Here is a 22,456-nt window from a genome sequence, read left to right on the forward strand (position 1 = left end):
CAACAGGAAGTGAGAGGAAATCCCTCCAAAGTGAGGGAAATCCATGGATATCAGCAGGGTCAACAGAACTAGTGAGCCCACTGGAAGATTTCCATTCTATTTCTGTTATGGTGACAACTCTTTTTTATGTTCCTTGATAGTGGCCACTAAGACAAATACAGAAGGTGAATATCTCTTTTGGGGACATAGACAGCAAAACAAGCATGCGGGGATGTGAATCCCGCTTCACTCCATTCAAAACTAAAGTTTTTCCTTTAGTTATTCCTTAAGATTGAGGACTATTAAGTTTTGGACCAATGGCTTTGCTGTTTTTAGCAGTGTGGCCTCAAAGCCATAGTAAAAAAAACATGTCCATAGTTCCCTTCCATTGCACAGAGCAGCCCTGAACCTCCTCTTCTCGGGTCCCCCACCGGTTCTCCTGGCTTCTCCTCTCTGTCCGATGCCCACATGGGAAGCCGCTTCCCATGAGGGCACTTGTGGGTGCTCACCCCCAAGCACAGCTGCTGCGTCCATTGACAGCGGGACTTGATCTCACCCTCAGCTCCCTTGTCACTGGCTTTGATTGATAGCAGGGAGAGCCAATGGCTCCTGGTGCCCCAGCCAGTGAAACCTGGAAGTGCAAGGTAAAAATTATTTAAGATTTGTACAGTTCAATGTGAGAATTGCCATAATGTCCTTTACTCTTGTTACACAGATCTCCTTTAACAAGACTTTACCTATGTGGGGCAATTTAAAAGGTCATGGGACACAGCTGATGACCTTTTCTTTTGCCCTTTGCTTAAAAAAAAAGCCCTTCAGAGCTAGCTCTCCATGTTATAGTGCTGTCCACTGCAGGTTGCACATACAGAAGCAAGCTAATGCTGTAGTCATGGAAGACAATGTAATGCTCCTGACTGTTTCCATTCAGTGATTAAGTATAGCTCAAGGCAACCTATTTACCTGTACAAAGTAATCTGGACAAGCCAGACTGTTGACAGATTTAGCATGAGACTGAAAAGTTCTGTGCATGTGTACAATGCATTTTAGCGACATGACACCTTGAGAAAATCTCTGTTTGCTCAAAGCACACAACTCCCTTGAAGACATTTTCAACAGCAAGTGAAAGAATGGCACTTCTGTAACAAATACATTACTTACATGTGACGCTCCATTTTTGGATGCTTAAGATTAAAGAATGGGGAAAAGATCAGTTTAACAAGTTATGCAGTCTTAAATGTAGGGTTGGAACTGTCAATGGAACTACATGAAGCAATGTACAATTTATTTTTTTGTTTTTAGCTGTCTTGGCCATGCAGCATGTTCTACGTCAACAGATTTTAAACGATAAGTATGTTGTTTGTTTTTTTTTAAATCATACTTACATAGGTGGATACAGCATCGATCCGATGCTGCATCTGTCCCCCTCCGGCTCTAAGGATGAGAACTGAGCAATCAGACACTGTTAATCACTCAGGTCTCCCTGCTGTTTTGAGAGCAGTGACTGTCAATCAGGTGGAAACAGGTGATTAATATACAGATTCCCAGTTCTTTATGCACAAGAATACTCTGAAGTGGGACAGGGATTGGGAACACCACACCACTAGTGCAAGAAGGAAGCTTAAGAAAAAGGAGGCTATCCTGGAAACGCTTTGGCTAGCAACACAATAACATTTGGGAGTGGATGCTGCTGCCTTCTCTGACAGGTCACTGCTGCCATTTACAAGGTTAGAACGACTTTCCGTTTGCAAACATCCAGAAACTGCCCCTAGGCTCCATTCACACCAGGATTTCTCAATTCTGCCCGCGATTTGAAAATGCACTGTAAAAGTGAAAACACGTAATCGCGTTTTCAGGTGCCATTGATTTCAAGGGCACATGAAAACACAGGGCGTTTTTGCCTCAATCGCAGCGCGTTAACTATAGGCAACATTTTTTATATTATTTTGGGTAGAGCAAGTGAGGGATAAAACTGGTAGATTTGTTTTTTGCCATCTGTGTCCCATTGCGGAGATTTCCCTTCACTTCCTATCCCATAGCCAAACAGGAATTGAGAGGAAATCCCGGCAAATTAAGGGAATTTCTTGGGGACCCCCAGGTCACCAGAATGAGTGTCCCCATTGGAAGATTTTCCCTCTATTACTTTTCTGGGGACAACCCCACAGTTGGGATTTTCTTTTACTTTCACTTTCAATAATAATGGTAAACAGGACAAACAGAGGGAAAATCTCCCTACCGGAGACACTGACAGCAATAGAAAGTAACAGGTCCATCTCCTCTCTGTCCAAAACTAAAAAAAAAGTTTTGCTTTTAGTTATACTTTAATACTGGCCTCAGGAAGGGAAAGTCAAGCATTGCCCTGGACATTTTATCATGCAAGTGGTTGTGTGTAAATGAAAGCTTTTTCACATTAAAGTGGTTCTAAATGCTGAAGGTTTTTTACCTTCATGTATTCTATGTATGAAGATAAAAAACTCTGTGTTCAGAGGCCCTCCCAAATCCTTACCTGAGCCCCCTCTGATCCTGCGACGTTCTCAACAGCCTTTGCTGTCTGGGAACTCTTCTTCCTCATTGGCTGAGACAGCAGGGGGTGGGGCCGAGCCATGGCCCTATGTGTCTTATGCCTAGTTCACACTGGCATTGAAAGCAGGCATTTGAGGGGCGTTTGTAATGCTCCTCAAATGCCTATGCAAATGATACTATGGGCAGCACACAATGCTGTTCACATTATCAAAACAAAAAGCATTAACATCGTGTTGCTTCAAAATTGAAGCCTCATGTCAAGTCAGGAGGAGTTTGTAGCCTTTCAATGCCTCCCATTCAAGTCTATGGTGACGCTCCTCAAATGCACTGGTAGGCGTCTGCGGGGCATTTGCAGTGCAGTTGCGGAGCGTTAATAACATTACAATTTATATGGACATATAGAGCAGCAGCTCGGGGACAAGCATGCAGCGGTAGCCCCAGGGTGAGCGACCTTCCCTGGGGGCACTGCTCTAGGGGGAGGAGCTTCTCTCTCTCTGTCAATGAACGCAGACAGGGTGGCTCAGGAACAGGCCCGTATGGGTGCCCCCATGGAAAGTGGCTTTCCTTGGGGGAACCATGCAGTTGGAAGGGGACCCCAGAAGAGGAGGATTGGGGCTGCTCTGTGCAAAAGCACTGCATAGAGCAGGTACGTATAGACATGTTTGTTATTTTATTTTAATTAAAAAAAAAAAAGCAAAGTTTTAATATCACTTTAAAGTATTGTCATTTTTTTATGCACCAGTGGCGCAGTGTTGTTGACCCCTGTTTCACTGTAGTGTATTCTTGTATAGAAAGCATTTGAAAAACATTTCTGAGTCCTTGCTACATACTGGACTGTGCATCGATCACCTGTTTTCAGTTTCGAGTACCTTTGTGTACATCTGATGTCCTGCCTGTGATGTGTCATTGTCACCAGGGTCAAAAGGCTATTACAAGACAATATTGCATCCAGCACATTGGAAGTGCAGTACTGACTTTTTTTTTTAAGCACATTGTGTGTGTTCCTAATACAGGAGCTCAGTGCACCCGTTGTCTGTTTGCTCTTTGTAAAGGTAGCACAGACATCATCCCTATGCTGTACATTGAGTGTGCAGAGGTCACAGCTGTGGGAGGGGCCTAGGTAAACCCACTACAGGCTGCTTGCAGAAAACTACAAAAGGGGGCGGATACGAGACCAGTCACCTATACAAGGAGAGAGAACAGCAGTGACCAGTCTGTATTCCAGGACACTCCTGCACAGGGAGATGTTGGTGTAGGTGTTTTATACTGGATTACTGCACAGTTTTGGAAGCTATACACAAAGAACAACAAAAAGATCCAAGTAAGAATACACAAGGCCCGTGTATTTACACTATTTGTGTTTAGTCTGGAATTCAGCTATAATTTATGTTGCTATTGCATTCATGGCACATTTTTGTATACACAACATATCCTTTTTTTGCTTCATTTAAAATGTTTCTAGTCCTCCTTAGAAGGAAAAGCAAAATCAATGTAAATAAATGGTAAGTGTACTGTATTGTGGATGAATCTGAAAAGCATAAAAACACATTGGGGTTGATTTACTAAAACTGGAGAGTGAAAAATCTTTTGCATTTGTGCATGGTAGCCAATCAGCTTCTAACTTCAGCTTGTTCAAATAAGCTTAGAGAGAAAACCTGGAAGCTGATTGGTTTGTATGCAGAGCTGCACCAGATTATGCACTCTCCAGTTTTAGTAAATCAGCCTCACTATGGGGCTGCATTTGCGTTTCTTCCGAATCTGATGCCCATGTACACAAGCCAATCAATGTTAGGCCTCTTGAACATGGGTGTAAAAAAATGCTGTGTCTTTACTGATTTGAAATGAGATGCATTGTTTTCTATGGAACAATGCACACAGCTGAGCAAAGATCAGTAAGACATCTTTGAGTACAAAGCCATAAAACCAAAAATAGAAAATTTTGCTTTTGAGTGCAGTAATTTACGTGTCTAAGTATGTTTACGTGGGTATAAATGAATATATTACAGCACTGGCAATGAACAAAAATTCTACTCGTACACTACACACATTTACCCTCCTATAGCACCTATTAACACATGGTTTTTATGGAACATTTTACTTGGGATCTTTTTCTCAACACAATCCTGAGTATAAACATTAGTGAATAATTACACCCATTTGCAACTGGCCTTACAACAAATTCTAATTCTAAGGCTCCATTCAGACGGACGTGGACACCCATTCTGTGTGCAGGACGCATTTGTTATTGCACCTGCATTCACCCCAAGCTGAAAGCAGGCAGTCTATAGAGGTGGTAACAGACACAGCAGCTGCATGGACACAGCCGCATGTCAAAATCGGACATGTATGCAGAAGCATGGGTATGGATCCAAATGAATCCATGCACCCACTCCTGCATGCATGACAAATTTTTGCATTTGGATGTGTCCGGCTGCGTCTGTGAAGCCACTACATCTGCATCCATCTCTATACACTGCCTGCTTGTAGCTTGGTGTGGATGCAGATGCAATAACAAATGCAGCCTGCATGTAGAACGGATGTCAATGCTTGTCTGAATGAAACCTAAAATACTGCCACAAAATGACAGTTTATCTTGTTTGCAACCATGGCAATACGGATGTCCTGGAATTCGGATTACCCTGCACATGGGATTGGTTATTTGCTTTAAATATACTTAAACTTATCACACCTAAATTCAGGTAAATACTCAGACTAAATGGCACCCTTGAAAAATCATTACATGCATTTATATGTGTTTAGAAATATCCTCTAAATGCATGTGAATGCAGATTTGACAGTGCCATTGTGATTAAGGCTTCACTCTTTAAAGCTGAGGGTCACTTTTTGACATAGGCTGTTGTATGCTCTTTACGGCTTCCTCTCTCATGTCACAGTTCTCTAGCAATCCCTAGATAGCAGCTGTGAAACTCCATCTTGCCCCATTGGCTGAAATTATAGTTTTCATTGGTCTGACCCCAGCCAAAAGAAAAAAAAAAGTCTCAGCCAATCAGAAAAAAAGCGATGAGATCATTGTATCTATAGATTATGTAAGAATCCAACTACCTTCATCATATGTCTAGTCTGAATTTTCACAGCTGCTGTCTAGGGATTACTAGAGAGCAGTGACAGGAGAAAGAAAATAATAAAGAGCTTGCAAAAGCATCTATACAGAGTTAATATTATACTGAATGGCAAGATTTTATTGAACGTGTTCACATTAAAAATAGATACATTCTTCTATACCATGTCTTCTGCATAGAGGACACAGGGTCTACTTACCAGTGGCATGACAGAACAGGTGAAGTGTTCCATGGACATGAACAATCTGGCCCTGATCACTTAGGAAAGGAGGAAGCAATTTGAGAACATCTGTGTCAGCACTAGACAGGACTTCAGGCTGCATGCTGGATAGTGAAGGATGTAATTCGGAGGCCATAGAGGACACAAAGGAGGTGGCAGAAGAAGGAAAAGGTATGGGAGATGAGGCTGTGTGACAGACAAGGACACAAGAGAAAGAAAGAGGGAACTAAGATAGATCAAAGAAAGTAAAAAAGGATGCAAAACACTACTAAAAAGAAAGTTCATGCATTGAACAAAAGTTTGAAATTAGAATGATAACAGGAACGTGTACATGGGCCAAAGAATGACAAAAACACTAACTTACATTTCTTAGAATAAAATTATACTTTAATATTAGGGCATCATGAATTTACATTTATACAGAACTGTTATAGAAAAATAAACTTATTTTCAAAGTATAAACAGCAAGAATCACAGTGTGGTTTTGTCCTTTGTTTACAGCTAAACAATATAATACACTGAAAGAATGCCCTTCAATGAGTTTAACTAGCATGCTTTCCAGTCCGCATAGCATGTGGATTCTGCAGGCAATTAGTCTCAGTCTCTTAGTCTGCAGTTTCCTTCCAGTGTTTTCACAGGTAGGACCAAAAGTCACTGTTGAAAAGTCTTATTTTTCCCTTATAGTCCATAGAAATGTCAGCTGGTGCTTCCATTTAAGTACAACCAGCGCATAACTAATTCAGGGATTTTGGAAATGCTTAAAATACATGTTGTTCCACTATACACAATCTGTTTTACTGTGTACTGGAATTATTTGCATCTTTCCCAGTGTCAGTAGTTAAGTCCACATTCCAGTTCCTATTGTGACGCATAACAAGTAAAAACAGCTCAGACCGCTCACTGCCCTTTTCCTCACTCCATCGCTCTAATACCCAAAGGTTACAAGGATAACAGTTTTGTTTAACATTATGAAAAAGTAGGACAGTAAAGGTTGTGTTCCCTGAGAAAGCAATTCGAATTAAAAAAAACTAAACAGATCCATAGCAAAGCTTGCAAGCAAAGTAACATAGATTATATATACAGTATTACAAATTTTGTTCTGGAAGTTTCATCTTCAAGTACTAATGAGAATAGCTGTACCCCTATGTGGGCAAAGTACCAGATACTTACCAATTTGATAAAAAAAAAATAACTTCCAATTTGGAATTAAATTTATAATGTGAAAGCACTTGGACAGTCTTGTGCAAAGAAAGAAACAAACTAAAGAGGAATGTAAGAAAAAAAAAATGGAAACGATATACAAACAATTCATTTAGGTTAAAACTATAAACAATAACCATATATCCTTTTATGAAATGGAGTGAAGCTGAACAGTTGGCTGCCAAGTAGCCCTATTACATCTGGCTCAGTTATATTACTTGAAATGAAAGCATCGGTTTCAATCACCGTCGGAGTCGGCGTATTTTATTTCACATTTGACATCAAACGGTTGGTCCGTTTCCTTTTCCTCGGTTGTTTCATCTTCTTTATGAGTGATATTGCCATTACCACATTCTGCATCCGTCTCATAGCCAGTGTCAGGAGGTGCTTTACCTGTCCCACTACTCTGCTTCTCAGTACACCCTTTTTCCACTAAGGTTTCCTTCAAACCCTGCTCACAATCTTTCAAGCTTGGAGGACTCTTCTTTTTGCTAGACAGCATAGCAGAGCGGTATTTCAGACAAGCGTCAGGAAGGAACCCTTTGTAGCAATTGTATATCAACAAGATGAAGAAAAGTAAAAAGAATACTATAACCAGTATTATGAGAAGAGAGCAGTCATTGTTGTTGGTCAAGTACAAGGCCTTTTCCACATTAGGAAGGGAGCTGAATACCTCTTCTGACACAAAGACTGTTGGTGTTGTCATTTTGTTATTTAGATATGTCATACCTCCAACAGATGTAGTTACTATTGGAGTAGTTGATGCTGATGTGGACATTTTGGTGGTTTTCTCTTTTTTCACTTTATACAATCGAGTGGTTTCCATCATTCCTTCCATTCGTGTTGATGGTGATGCAGTTGTGCTGGTCATGGGAGGTGGTGTCTTCTCGATCTTTAGAACATGTTTGATCACCAACTGGGAGAATACTTTTTTCATCACAAGCTCTTGTGACCAGCACTGGTAAATGCCTGCATCAGACTCCGTCACATTGAATATGATTAGAGCACTGTTCACAATATATTTGGGAGGGGCCATGCTAACGCTTTCATTATTGAATGTCCACACCACTGAAGCCAGATTAGACTTGTAAGAACATTTCATCTCTATTGTGCTTCCTGCCTTGACAGTATACTGCTTACTTTCCTGGATCCCTTTATCAGCAGAATCTAAAAAAGTGGGGCATACATCAACAGTGATTCTCTTATATTACTCTACAGCTAAAATCAATTAAAACAAATAGTTAAACTAATTGTACAAATGCAAGTCTTGCATTTATTCCTGCATATTCTGCATAATGTAGCTGGTGCACTGTATAATATAGATTAACACAGCACTTTTGACTGAGTTTGCATAAAGTTATATTGTGCTAAGGCTTAACTCTGCTATATACAGTATATTAGGGATGCATCGAAACCGGTATCAGTGCAGATACTGAGTATTTTCTTGAGTTCTCGTACTCGTGAAAATGCTCCCAATACCTGGAACCGATACTTTGCGGTGCGATTTGAGTCAATACAAAATGTATGAACGCAAATTGCAAAGCAAATAATAGCATGCAATTGAACAGGAAGACGGTGCGATTCTTGTCCAAATCACACGTGGTTTCCCCACTGTTCCTTTGTGAACCCAGCCTTGTCACATGAGCGGTGTAGGATACCTCAGTGCACCAAACCCATTGCTGTCACAGAAGGAAAAGCTGAGGATCTGAAATCCCCGCGGCTTTCTCTCCTCTCATTGCAGGGATGACAGCATGGCTTTTGTTTGGTCAGCATCGTCATGGTGCTAACCAATCAGAAGATATCTAGCCGGTACTGTCATCCCTGCAAGGAGAGGAGATGAAGCTGTGGGGATTTCAAATCTCCAGACCTGTGAAGTGACAGTGGTGGTCCCAAATCCCACCAGAGCTCAGCAGTGGTGGCGATTCCTAAGCCTATCTTATGACTGGTCCTCTACACTTTCTCCTGTAGGGTATGGATTCCTCCATAGCTCTGCAGTGTAGGTTCTACACTTTTCTCTAAGGCACAGAGTGGAGAGTGGAGCATGATGCGTGCCTGGGGCTCAGTGTGCGGACAAGTACGGACGTGGCACTTCTCCCAGCTATTGCACTTATGGCTGGGTTGCTATGGTAGCGCCCCTGCAACAAGTTGCTGCCTGGGAGTGAGGTGTCTGTGGAGTGCGGGGAACATGGCAGCTGGCCCCTTCTCCAACAAGGTACAGATATGGAAGGGTGCTGGAGGGAGGAGGCTACATTTTATTGCAAAAGAGAGGTCGCATAAAAAAAAGCTGGGGATTTGAAATCCCTGCAGTTTTCTCTCCTCTCAGTGCAAAGATGACAGTGCGGCTTTTGATTGGTCAACACCATCACGCAGAGATTTCAAATCACCAGACCTGTGAAGCGGTTTTCTCTCCTCTCCTTGCAAGGATGACAGTATGGGCTAGATGGCTTCTGACTGGTCAGCATAATGACGGTGCTGGCCAACCAAAAGATGTACTGTTATCCCTGCACTAAGAGGAGAGAAAGTCATGGGGATTTCAAATCCCCAGCTTTTCCTGCTGTGACAGCATGGGTTTGGTGTAGAGAGGTTTCCTGCACTGTTCCTGTGTGAACTCAGGCTTGGGTTCACACATGAACAGTGGGGAAACCGCATGCAATTTGGCAGAAATCACACTGCATTCCTGTTCAAATTGCATGCTATTCTTGGAGTGCAATATGCAGCCATACATTTTTTGTTGATGCAAATTGCACAGCAAAAGTATCAGTGCTTGGTGACTGAAAGTATTGGTACTTATACTCGCTGATCAAAAAAGGGCTTTTTTCATGAGCAGACCATTGAGTGTATGTCAGGTTGAATTATTAAGACGAGCCATCATGACTTTACAAATCTGTAAGGATTCTCATTTAAGCTAAATAACAGGTGACAAAACTTACCTGGACATTGAGAAGAATCACCATTTAGAGACTGAATCAAGGGCCTGTGGTTAAACAAGACAATTTATATATGAGTTGAGTTCACAATGCCAGATTCTCGTCAAAATTATCATTCAGCCATGCCAGAATTTCTTATCCTACAATACTCTTAATATGGTTTTATGATCCTTAAATACTTATAGGATAACTAAATACAAAGAACAAAAATATATTGCAGCTTATAGTCCTTAGATGTGGTTACTACATCCTTCCTTGTCAAATCCTTTAAGTCGCACTGAAGATAATCTTCTTTCCTAGCTATCTTTTGTAATCTACCAGTTGTCCTGCCCTCTATGTAATGGAGATGGGAGATATGGACATGCTTGGAGTCTATATCAGAAGAGCTGCCTATGGTGACAACCATTCATTCACAAACGTTCCTTTCATAGATAAGGTGGAGGAGTGATGTAGCCACCCAAGAACAGGAAGTGCGTTATTTAAAGGATTATTAGATGAAAATAAAGCAGCAGAAGCTTGAAAAAAAAAAAAAGAAAACAAATGCAGCAACCACACCAGAGACCGTAATCTGCGATATATCACATTTTTGGTTTTGGGTTTAAATGCACGTTTCAAACTTTGTTGTGACTACTACCATTTTTCATATTTCCACTTTAGTAATCCTTCAGCAAAGGTCAATGACATGCTAGATTCTTTATATAGATAAATATAAGCACGAATAAACTCTACATTCATGTATTTTCAATCATTTGAAAGAGAACCGAGGAATGAACTTCACTGCCCTTCTGACTAGAATGATAGCCCAAGCTAGCCAACACACCCAATATTGGGATGATATTTAACACAGAACAGAAAGTGGGACTGAATGGTTAAAGCAGGAGTTCCAGCTGACAAAAAAAAAAAAGTCAGCAGCTACAAAAACTGTAGCTGCTGACTTATAAAGACACTTACCTATCCCTCGGTCCAGCTGTGTCCTCACCACCGCTGGTTTCACCAGCCGTCTTCTCTCCCTGGCGCCGGCATCGTCAGTGTGGGCACCCGGCTGTGACAGCTTGTGGCTTTACAGCAGGGTGCCCACTGCGAACTATGACGTTTCCTAGAAGACTACGGGGAGGGGGACAACGACAACTTCCGCTTCTGATCACCTAGGCGATTGCAGCAGAAGTGGGAGCGGGTACCTGTCAAATTCGAGTACCCGCTCCCCAAAGGTGCCAATCCTTAATGGGGAGCGGGGGATAATGCATTAAAGTGGAACTTCCCCTTTTGGGTGGAGCTCCTCTTTAATCGTGATTATATGCTTTATAAATGCAAATCTGGAAGAAAGTTTCTTGGCTATTCTTCCTTGCTTTGTGCTGTGAAAGAAGTAGAATCTAGTGCTACATTTACAGCTCATTGCATTGTACCATTTTAGGTACAGAAACAGCCATCTATGATCAGGCTCTATACATAGACCTAAAGTGGTTGTAAAACCTCTTACCTATACTCAGTGAAGTGACTGGCCTCAGGTGATACAAAGAAGTGAAAAAAATCCTCCTACAAAAGCTGTACCTGTTTATCTGTAGCATTTGTCCTGTACAACCTTGTAAAACTCAGATGAAAAAGATGGTTCACAGACTCAAACCAGGAAGCAGGAAGCTGCAGTTACACACTAGACAAGAGCTCTGAGAGTCAATTGGTGGAATGGGACACACCTTCCTTCACACAGCACACAGGAAAAGAGCTGAGGCTGTCAATCACAGGCTACATCACCTTTTTATCGCTTGGTGTCAGGAAAACTTGTCAGAAGTGACTCATGCAAATGACAGATGAAGGACACAGCAAAGATAATTTACACTTAGTGCTTCAGATAGAGGCAAGTAAATGCTATAGATATGTGTACTTTGTTCAGCTTTCATGACTAAGGTTTACAACCACTTTAAGAACTGTATGCCCAGCTCCAGATCCTGACCTCCAATAAAATTATCATCCAGATTCTCTTCTTGCTAAAAGTACCTTCTGAGACCTTTCTACATCTGTAAATATACTCCTGGTATATAAAATTGTACATACATTTTAGCTTTTAATGGTTTCCCAAACATTTTACACACAAATATACATTGGGTTAAGATTTTGCAGGTCAATCTACACTAACACACATTTAGCTACTACAACTGTGTAACCATCCCCAAACCAGGCTGGTGTAGTGTAAATGATTTACTAAAGAAGAAAAGAGAAGGATGAATTATGTACCTGTCAGTGTCAGCCTCCAGAAGGATTTCAACACAGGAATTTTTGACAGGGTGCCAAGCACAATAGGGATCCCTGGTCAGCACACACTCAGCACAGGACGTGAACTTCTCGCAGAAAGCAACAGGAGACTGAATCACTTCAACACTGGAGCCAGCATAGATGTATCTTTTGTTCTGCAAAAAAAGAATTTCATAAAGGAAGATGTAGATAAAGCAGAAATGAGTGAACAGTCAATGCATATACAGTAATCCTGCTGGCAATACCTAGCCATGTACTGCCCTAGACACCACAATATATGGCAGCTGAACAGATACTGTGCAGTAACTGGCACCAAAAGCAATGTCATGTTAACGAGAAAATTATTAAAGCAACTGTGAAATTACAGTATCATGATGGAAAATGAAATCAGAAGGCTTGTGCTTTCAAGCATATACATTTTCCGCTGCAATTTCACTTATCATGCCAGTTGGGAGTAATGAAAGGGAAATATATTCACGGATGATGGAAAATAAACAGCTGCTGGCACCTGTGGCAAGCAGTACAGTTATTGTGAGCACAGCCAGTATTTCATTAAACAAAAAAAAAAAAGAAAAAAGAATCAGTGCAATAATCCTCATATATTAGCTTTGTTCTATGATACCAGGTTTTGCTTAGACTGCTCAATCTTGTCTGGCATTCTGGATATTTCAGCCAGGTCACTGCTGCTGCAGCTGCCATGCTTAACTCACACCAAAGTAAAGGAAGAGTTAAGTGGAATGTGCATGCCCAAGGATATTTTACCTAGTGGGAGTCCATTATAAAAAGGACAAGCTGCATTCATGGGCAGTCATCCATTCGGTAAAAAGTCTTTTCTGGTGACAAAGTCCATTAGCTCTCTGCTGACTGTACTGTGAATGCAGTTTAGCTCTGCATTTTAGTAAAAGTAAGCTGTTGGGAGTGTGTTTTTGTGTGTATATATATATTTATAAAAAGGGACTAAATTGTTACATAAGTGTTGTGTGTTAAAGAACACAAACTCATGGAAATGCATATTGACTGCAGTTACTTTGAAATTTTGCAACTAAAAACAAAAGGTTTACCTGCTTATTGGAAAGTAGTAATGTCTGGATTGCTTGGTGATCAGGGAACAACACTATCTCCTCAATAATACGCATTTCAGTGTCATTACTTATTGCTTTGTGCAGCATACCTTTATCTAAGCAGGGAAAAAACAAATATAAAAAATGCACACAATCCCAATAAAATGTAATATTAGAAAAAAAAAAATCAAAGTTTGTTTTAAAAGTCAACTTCCAACCATCATATTATTATCTAAACAGTAAGCACAGTAAGCATAATCACAAATATCAAGCAGAGCAATTAGAAAACCAGCCCCTATCACTCCTCCTGTTCTCTCCATATTAATAAACAAGATGCCATGGTTGTCCCAGCAATCACTTTTTCTGAAGGCAATCACTTTTTCTGAAGGCAGTCAGGTTGCGCATGCACATCTACACCCTTGTAGGTCTAGAAGACTCACCACAGACAGCCCATACAAAGTGTCACACAGAGGGAATGTCTGCTTACAGCAAGATGTCATAAAAGTAAAGCACACAAATACAAAAACAGAGAACATTATCATTATCACAAACTTTGGACCTGCAGGTATACATAAAACTACATATAAGGAAACGCTGTACACATTTGGGGTTTCAGAATAAATAAACGTTCGTTGCATGCTTTTATTGCAACACTAGATCGTTAAAATAGCAAAGTTATATACTGCATATTTAAAGATACACACATCTTCATTATAGGTATTTTACCAGCACAAAGCATTTGAGTTTTGGATCTGTGTCTTATTTATTAACACTGCCCAGTTGCGTAGCAGTATTCTGTGTTTGTATGTGATAACAATTTTTGATAATTTCTATAAAAATAAAAAAAATTATACATATATATATTTATTTATTAGGATCCTACCATTTAGTTCTGAAGGAGCTTTCAGAAAACAGTTCAGGTGGTGTTTAATAAATTTTTTACTGTGTTTTGCTGGAATGTGGGGCACAGACTTAAAAAAAGGAAGGTTTACAGGTAAATGCCCATTACAATTTCTATAAAACATAGTTTTTGTTCTTAACAGAACTACTAATTCAAATCATAACCACCGTTTTCCCATACAGAAAATTCAAAAGTAGAGAAACATTTATTGGGTTTCCCTCTGCAAATAGTCACAGACTACTTTTACTACTATCACCTACCTTTCATGTTACAGACAAGAAATGTAGGTAACATGCACTTGTGCAGTGCTAAGACTTTCCTCTCACCTGTACTTAAAAACATGACATCGTAGCTATTGCCATCCAGTGCTTTGACCTGATCCACGACAATCTGAGTGTACGTCACATTCTGAAGCACTAGTCTAGGCTTTTTTCCTATGGGGGTCACAGACTCATCCATTAGAGGGTGATCTTTAACAAACTGTAACGTTTTGTCCGGCAGGTTCAATGAGCTGGTGTAGTTCATGGCTTTAGCCTCATTATTGATGCACTAAATCACAAGTTAAAAAAAAGGTTTTTTAGAATAAACAGCACAATGTTCTGCAAATTTGAAAGACGTACTAAACAAATGTGATTTGCAAACAGAGGAGTACAGATCAATCAACACGTTCTTGGGACATTTAGAAGCATGGATGTCAGCAGTGAGAAGTTTGCACCACTAGGTTTTTAAAACTAAACCAGACAATTTGCAGATTTCTTGTTGAAAGTGGTTGTAAACCTCCAACTTAAAAATGAGCATAGCATATCCTTCCAGTGTGTATTTGCCTCAATCCAAAGTACCAAGTGTCATTTCTCTCTGCTGTCTCTTCCCTCTTCTTTCTCCACGGGTCACTGATTATTGTCCAACCTGACCCCACAGCATCTGGCTTACTCCGTCTCCAGCACATAACAGCTGATGGACAGCTCGCTCTCAGCTTGCATATATTTCCCTATGATTCTATGTAAGGTGTGTGGGGGTGTCATTTCCCTCCACTCAGGTTTCACTGAGCTTTGTGCTGTAGCTGCATAGAGTGAGACATGAGATCCCCTCCCCTGCCCTCACTGCTGAGAAATAGCCTTTGATCTGTGTGTTTTATGAGCATGTAGAGAAGGGAGGGCTGCAAATAAACAGGTACAACTTAGGTAGGAGTATTTTTCTAATTTCTGTGTATCACTTAAGGCTTACACATGTAAGGCTTTACAACCACTTTAATTAATGGTTTCTTAAAGCATATCTGTGATCAAAATGTAAAATCATATATTCGTTTCCACATTAAAAAAAAGTTATTTCTAGCCAACCCCATATTAATCTGAACGATCTTGAAGCTTGTAAACATACTTTGTGATGATCCCCACATCTTTACTTCTTTGAATTCTGTGACACATATTCATTATGCCTAGTTGATAGGTACTGCTGTGCCACACATTTCACAGAGCCTGACTTCTGAACTACAAATGTGTTGAGAGGAGGAGCTTCAGGAGGCGGAGTTAGTACAGGAGACACTGCTTGCACGCAGCAATGTACCATGGGATATGTAGTCCTTAGAATGTGAAAGTAAACAGCAGGAGAAGCTGCAAAGCATGCAAGGAACCCAGATGGTCAGCAGACAGGCAGAGTTCAACATGAAAGGAGATTTTTCAACTATGCTTATACTGAATTGTAAAAAATAACTTATTTGTATTGCTATTATAATACTAATGATATAGAAATAAAGTGTATGTGGTGACCATACAACGAATTTAAGTGTGTGCTACTTAAAACTCTAATTTCTATTTATTTTTTTTTATTATTTTTCACAGTAAATAAAAAAAAAATTGTCCATGGAGCATTTTTTTGTTTTTCAATGCTAGACAAGCCATTTTATCAGTTACATATTACTAATTTCAGATCAACAGTTCTACACTCAGAATATTAATATCAAGACTGTTCTCTGTGCTGTCACTTTCAAAATTATCTATTTTGATGGATTGTAAGCAAACTGAATTGTACTAAAATATCCATGTGTTCTGGACCGCAGAAAAAAATTGAACATTCCAAAAAAAAAAAAAAATCTTAGTCTTAACCACAGAGTGTGACCACAGGCATAGATCTCCAGTTGAAGGAATGACCACAATCAAATACACTCACCGGCCACTTTATTAGATACACCTTGCCAGTACTGGGTTGGACCCCCTTTTGCCTTCAGGACTGCCTTAATTCTTCATGGTATAGATTTAACAAGGTGTTGGAAACATTCCTCAGAAATTTTGGTCCATATTGACATGATAGCATCCCGGCAGTTGCTGCAGATTTGTCGGCTGCACATCCATGATGCAAATCTCCCATTCCACCAAATCCCAAAGGTGCTCTATTGGAGTGAGATCTGGTGACTGTGGAGGCTCTTGGAGTACAGTGAACTCATTGTCATGTTCAAGAAACCAGTTTGAGATGATCTGAGCTTTGTGACATGGTGCATTATCCTGCTGGAAGTAGCCATCAAAAGATGGGTACACTGTAGTCATAAAGGGATGGACATTGTCAGCAACAATACTCAGGTAGGCTGTGGCATATAAACGATGCTCAATTGGTACTACGGGGTACTAAAGTGTGCCCAAAAAATACCCCCCACACCATTACACCACCACCACCAGCCTGAACCGATGATGCAAGGCAGTATGGATCCATGCTTTTTATGTTGTTTATTAACATCTGAATGTCTCAGCTAGAATCAAAATTCATCAGACCAGGCAACGGTTTTCCAATTTTCAATTGGCCAATTTTGGCGAGCCTGTGTGAATTGTAGTCTCTCTTTCCTGTTGTTAACTGATAGGAGTGGCACCCGGTGTGGTCTTCTGCTTCTGTAGCCCATCTGCTTCAAGGTTTGACGTGTTGTGCATTCAGAGATTGTATTCTGTATACCCTGGTTGTAACGAGTGGTTATGTGAGTTACTGTTGCCATTCGATCATCTCGAAGCAGTCTACCCATTTTCCTCTGACATCAACAAGGTATTTTTATCCACACAACTGCTGATCACTGGATATTTTCAGGCCATTCTCTGTAAACCTTAATGATGGTTGTGCATGAAAATCTCAATAGATCATCAGTTTTTGAATTACTTAGACCAGCCCGTCTAGCACCAACAACCATGGCACGTTCAAAGTCAGTTAAATCCCCTTTCTTCCCCATTCTGATGCTCGGTTTGAACTTCAGCAAGTCATCTTCACCACGCCTAGATGCCTAAAGGCATTGAGTTGCTGCAATGTGATTGGCTGATTAGCAATTTGTGTTACAAAGCAATTGAACAAGTGTTCCTAATAAACAGGTCGGTGAGTGTGTTTTAAAGCTAACTATTCTATCCATTAACAAAAACAATATACATAATATAAATATATATGACAATGTTGCAAAAGAAAAATAAAAATAAAACCAAAACAAAAAACTTACAGCTCCCGGACGAGGCTTGGGCACCTCTCCATTAAACTGCACCCATTTAGTATGTGCCTGTTCCACAGTGGCACTCTGCATGTATTTGCCCCTTGAAAACACTTCTTCCACACTAGATACTTTGTATGCACACACTGCTGACATGCCAACATTGTTTCTGTAAGGAAAGGAATGCATTAGAGTTATTATAATCATTGAAATTCAGTTGCCAATATGTTTTCTTTCTGGTTAAAGAAGTTTACAATCTTTAAGTGATACCAGATCTTTAGGTAATAAATCTCTTCATACAGAATATAACTTCTACCTAACTCTCAAAGCCTTCTCATACCAGATGTGTGACTGCATAAGAGTATTTGCAAAATCTGCCAGATTTAAAAAAAAAAAAAAAAAAAGCACCTCTGACTGCCTGTGGAACACAATTCGTGGAACAATCACTAAATTCATCTGACATCTGTTCAAAATGGCCATACATGCTACAATCTAACTGTGCCACCTACTTTAGCTTTACGAAGGCTGTGCACCATGAATGCCTAAATAGTCAGTTTCAGTTTGCATCCAATCGAGGAAGTCCTCATAATACATACAGTACTTGTCGTTAAATTGGTTGTAAACACATTCTATGCATTAAGATAAAAAAAAACAAAAAACCTTGCACTGCCTGTTACCCCCCCTCCTCCCCCTCCCTAATACTTATCTGAGTCTTTTAGAGATCAGTGCTGTGCCCGGCTGCAGGTCTTCTCTCCGCTCTGATCTCAAAGGCTTTGCTGATAGCAGCGGGAGCCATTGGCTCCTTCTGCTGTCAATCAAACCCTGTGAGCAGAGAGTGGGAAATTGGGCCGAGCCAGGCTGTGTGTGTCTACGGACACACACAGCTCAGCTCAGGAGCAAGCCTACACACCTGCCCACATAGAAGAGCATCCCTTTAGAAGTGGACATCCGTAGAGATGTTTTGGGCAACCTTGGCACTCAGGCTGAAACTACAAATCTCATTATGCCTCTTTTTCTGGGAGTCATGCCTATGACTGTCAGTTCTGGAGTGCCTAATCAGAATTGAAATTCAAGAACAACTGGAGTCCTGAGGTTGCCCACCCCAGCCTTGCAGAGTATTAATGAACTTCCTTTTGCATGGGAAGTCGAACAATTGACTTCTCAGTACAAAAATCTTAAAAAGCAAAATCACACAATCAGGAAACAGGATTTCTGGGGGGCATTCTATACTCCTCCAGGTTACCACCTTACAAGGAAGCTACATCCGAGTGTTTGACACTTCTAGATTAGAGCAGATGCAGAATGAAATGAAGTAATACCTAAAAATATTAATGTAGATTTAAACCCAAATCATTAAAGCTAGCCATACATGGCTTAGTTTTTTCATTCTGCCAGCTGGCTGACCCGGTTTCCTCATCAGCACATTTGAGGTGGATGCAGAAATCCTGCCCGTTGTGGGATGCCCCGCCATCAGAATATATTGGTCAGCGCTGCAGCCGATTGAGTGAAAATATACGGACAAGCATATTCATGAACAGTTGAGATATCGACTTCACATAAAGTGTTACTAAAGGCAATTTTTTAAAAATTAAAATAAAAACATATTTTACTCACCTGCTCTGTGCAATGGTATTGCACAGAGCGGCCCTCAACCTCCTTTTCTGGGGTCTCCCGTCGGAGATCTCGTCTCCTTCTCCTCTTTGTGTGCCCCCTAGCAAGGTGCTTTCTTGCTCCTAAGCTGTGTGCATCTAAGGAGTCACGCTCCATAGACACACATAGAGCTGCTAAGCCCTGCCCTCCACCTCTTCCTCACAGCATTTGATTGATAGTAGCAGAAGCCAATGGCTCCTGCTGCTGCCCAAGTCTATGTGTGAAGACGTTTATTTACCTTAATGCAGGGAATATATTAAGGTGAAAAAGTGTTTTGGCTTTAGAACCACTTTAAAAAGCACAGATGTTTTGAAATTGTATAACATTTATAGATATTGAATCCTACTTACAAATGGGATGTAAATACTCCGAAGATAATTGGTTCTTGCAAATCTGGTGATTTCAGGATAAAAACATCATTGATGACATTAAAAATCATATTATTCTCTGATGAGTGACATATCAGTCTGGCTTTAAGAAAGGTTGTCCACTTTTTCTGCAATGTTCTGAGACCACCTTGGTCACCCTAAAAATAGAGTAAAGTAATATATGATTTACATTGTATAATATGACATCACATAAGAAATAGTCCCAATGTTGAACAGGAACAGCAGTCGTTTGTAGAAAAAATAAAAGTCAGTACAAATACTTTAGCTGCTGACTTTTAATAAACAGGTACTCAGCAGCCCAGGAATTCAGCATGGTCATAACCTGGGCTGGTTCTTCACCAGTTTTCAGGTCCCTGGCGCAACCATCTTAAGTGTGGGAAGCCGGCTGTGACTTCCTATTGGTTCCTCACTGTGCATACAAGAGATGCGCTGCACTTTCTGAATAGTCCCGCAGATTCCTGGAACCTGTTGTCGAGACCCAGGAGGTTGCGGGCAGGAGGGCTGAACTTCAGGCTCTGTACGCTTGGGGCGAGCACAGCAGAAATGGGAAATGGGAGAGTACCTGTCAGATGTAGGTACCTTCCCTGCAAAAAAAATAAATTATGTTTTTCTAATGGCATTTTTGTTTTAGCGAGAATCATTTCACAGATTAAGGACAGCCCTTTCTTTGTCCACAGCAGCTGAATTTACTACACATCATATTGGAAAACATAAAGAAGCAACTTAAATATCTGAGTTCTATTGGTTAAATTAAAAAAAAATAAAAATCAATAAATATATCAGCTTACAGACCAATTGAACCCTTAGTTTAAATCGGCTACAAACATTCAAGTTGTATAGTTTCAATACTTCATGGACTAACTTGGAGCTGCTCTTAGGCCTGGTTCAACCAATGCAGTTTGTGTTTTGTAGTTTTCTGCAGTGCTTTTTCATGTTTTTGCACATTTGATTTTGACACTTTTTAATGCATTTTGCTTTTATGCTTTTTTAACTTGGCGCTGGGTACACTAAAAAGATAGAACACTAGGTGGTGCCTCTACATCTTATTAGTCACATAAGAGATGTATGGAGCACAAGAGTTTTTGTTGTATTGATGTTTTGCTTTTTGGCCGGTTTTGCTAGGACACCGGAATGGGTCCTCATATTTTGGGTGTCACCCCCAGTAAGATCGGCGACCATACGGCCGTGTTTGAGGGTTTAAAGTTCTCTGGCAACTCTAGGGTTAGGACACTGGAGCTTCTAACCAAGAAAATGGCGCCGGCACATGTGCAGTGGGACATACAGCGGCCATTTTTAGCAACCCGGAAATCACCGGCAAAATGGCACCCGCACATGCTCAATATGCCGGTCTACGGCAAAATGGCGCCGGCTGGATTATGCATTTTTCTATCCTATATATAGGGCTAATATGGCGTCCGGCGTGCATGGCATCACCCCTACTGCAGATGTGTGTTTACACGAAACGTGTCTAGGAGGAGCCCCTGCACGCTTTGACGCTACGCCGCCGGATCAGGAGGTCCGGCGGCCCACATTAGATGTATACTGCCCCAGTGATTTAGGTATTGCTGCAGACTTGATGAAGTAAATACTTGGAGATCAGATCAGTATCCTTTCTTTCACCACTGAGGGTCCATCAGAGGATTTCATTTCCGGGCTGTCTTTATTCAAGATCCTAGGATGCATGTGATACAGATATGCGTTTATTACTGGGTTTCTGGTGAGTAGGCAATCTATTCATATTATCACAACGGGAGACCAGATTGCACCTACAACTTCTGATATTTCACTGTGGACTGAGGAATCCATATATTTATATTACAGTGGACTTATTTTAATATTAGTATTATTTGACTATATTGATATTATTTTACTGTATTTTTTTTTTTTTTGGCCATTTAATTTGATGTAGCGCTGCACTCCTTGTACTTTTGAGTTTATTAGAAAGGTTCTGTGGTTCCTTTTAGTGCATTGGTCGCTTGTCGGATTGCGCTCACTAACTTATATATTTTTTAAAAACGCAAGACACATCAAAAACATGTCAAAATGCACCACATGTGGATTCTGTAGCATCTCCATTGAAGTCTATTGAACCAAAAATGGAAAAAACTTTGCTTTTAAAAAAGTCACTGACCCTTTACAAAGACGAATTGTTTTAAAAAACGCATAGATGTGAATGTGTCCCATAGGAATCATGTTAAAAAGCACCAAAAAACACATAGGTGCGAACCAGGCCTTAATGCCTACATTCAGAATTTGCCCATGATGTGCATGCAAATTTTTTTCTACTCCACTTAGTCCAGATTTTACAAAAGCAAAAAAGTGGAAGAGTGGAATAACCAGATAATTATTTTCTAAACTATACAAGAAAAGTAAAGTAAAAATATAAACCAATACTCTTCACCTTATAAAAAAGAAAGCCATTGCTGGCTTTCTGCTCACTTTTAGATTGTCTCACTGTGAGGACCCTACACATCTACATCTGCCCAAGAGACATGAAGGAGGTGCAAAAATGCTGAACAGCATGAGATCATTCACAGACTATTCACGGCATAATAGGCAAATAACTTAATAAAACTGTAAACAACTGACGACATCCAGTTATTGCTTCACTGTTACATATGAAATTTTCACATGTAATATATGAACAGTTCTAAAATGCTGAACTTTACTCATGAACATCATAAAAGAAAAAAATATTTACAAATATACTATACAAAAATCATAAATAAAAGCTTGCTTTTTTACTGCTATAATACCTTTATACACTCACCTATTCAACTATATAAAACTGCCATCATCAGTGTTACATGTCCTGCAAATATAATCGGCAC

The 22,456-nt window shown here is 40.3% G+C and overlaps 1 protein-coding gene across 1 annotated transcript in view; it reads right to left on the reverse strand.

Moving 5' to 3' along the window:
- Window positions 1–6,159: 6,159 nt before the first annotated feature.
- The window catches only part of LOC149462258 (semaphorin-4D-like), a 151,636-nt gene continuing 135,339 nt past the window's right edge, over window positions 6,160–22,456 (reverse strand). Inside the window, exons 10-16 of the mRNA XM_089677137.1 lie at window positions 19,587–19,762; window positions 17,599–17,755; window positions 14,462–14,684; window positions 13,235–13,350; window positions 12,156–12,328; window positions 9,930–9,973; window positions 6,160–8,166 (exon numbers count right to left, since the gene is read on the reverse strand). Of these exons, the coding sequence (XP_089533263.1) occupies window positions 7,238–8,166; window positions 9,930–9,973; window positions 12,156–12,328; window positions 13,235–13,350; window positions 14,462–14,684; window positions 17,599–17,755; window positions 19,587–19,762 (1,818 nt within the window). The 3' untranslated portion in view covers window positions 6,160–7,237. The remainder of the gene's footprint in view (window positions 8,167–9,929; window positions 9,974–12,155; window positions 12,329–13,234; window positions 13,351–14,461; window positions 14,685–17,598; window positions 17,756–19,586; window positions 19,763–22,456) is intronic.

Source organism: Staurois parvus, unplaced genomic scaffold (assembly GCF_062004578.1).
Source record: "Staurois parvus isolate SC_StPar_1 unplaced genomic scaffold, SC_StPar_1.0 ptg000178l, whole genome shotgun sequence".
Classification (NCBI taxonomy): Eukaryota; Metazoa; Chordata; class Amphibia; order Anura; family Ranidae; genus Staurois; species Staurois parvus.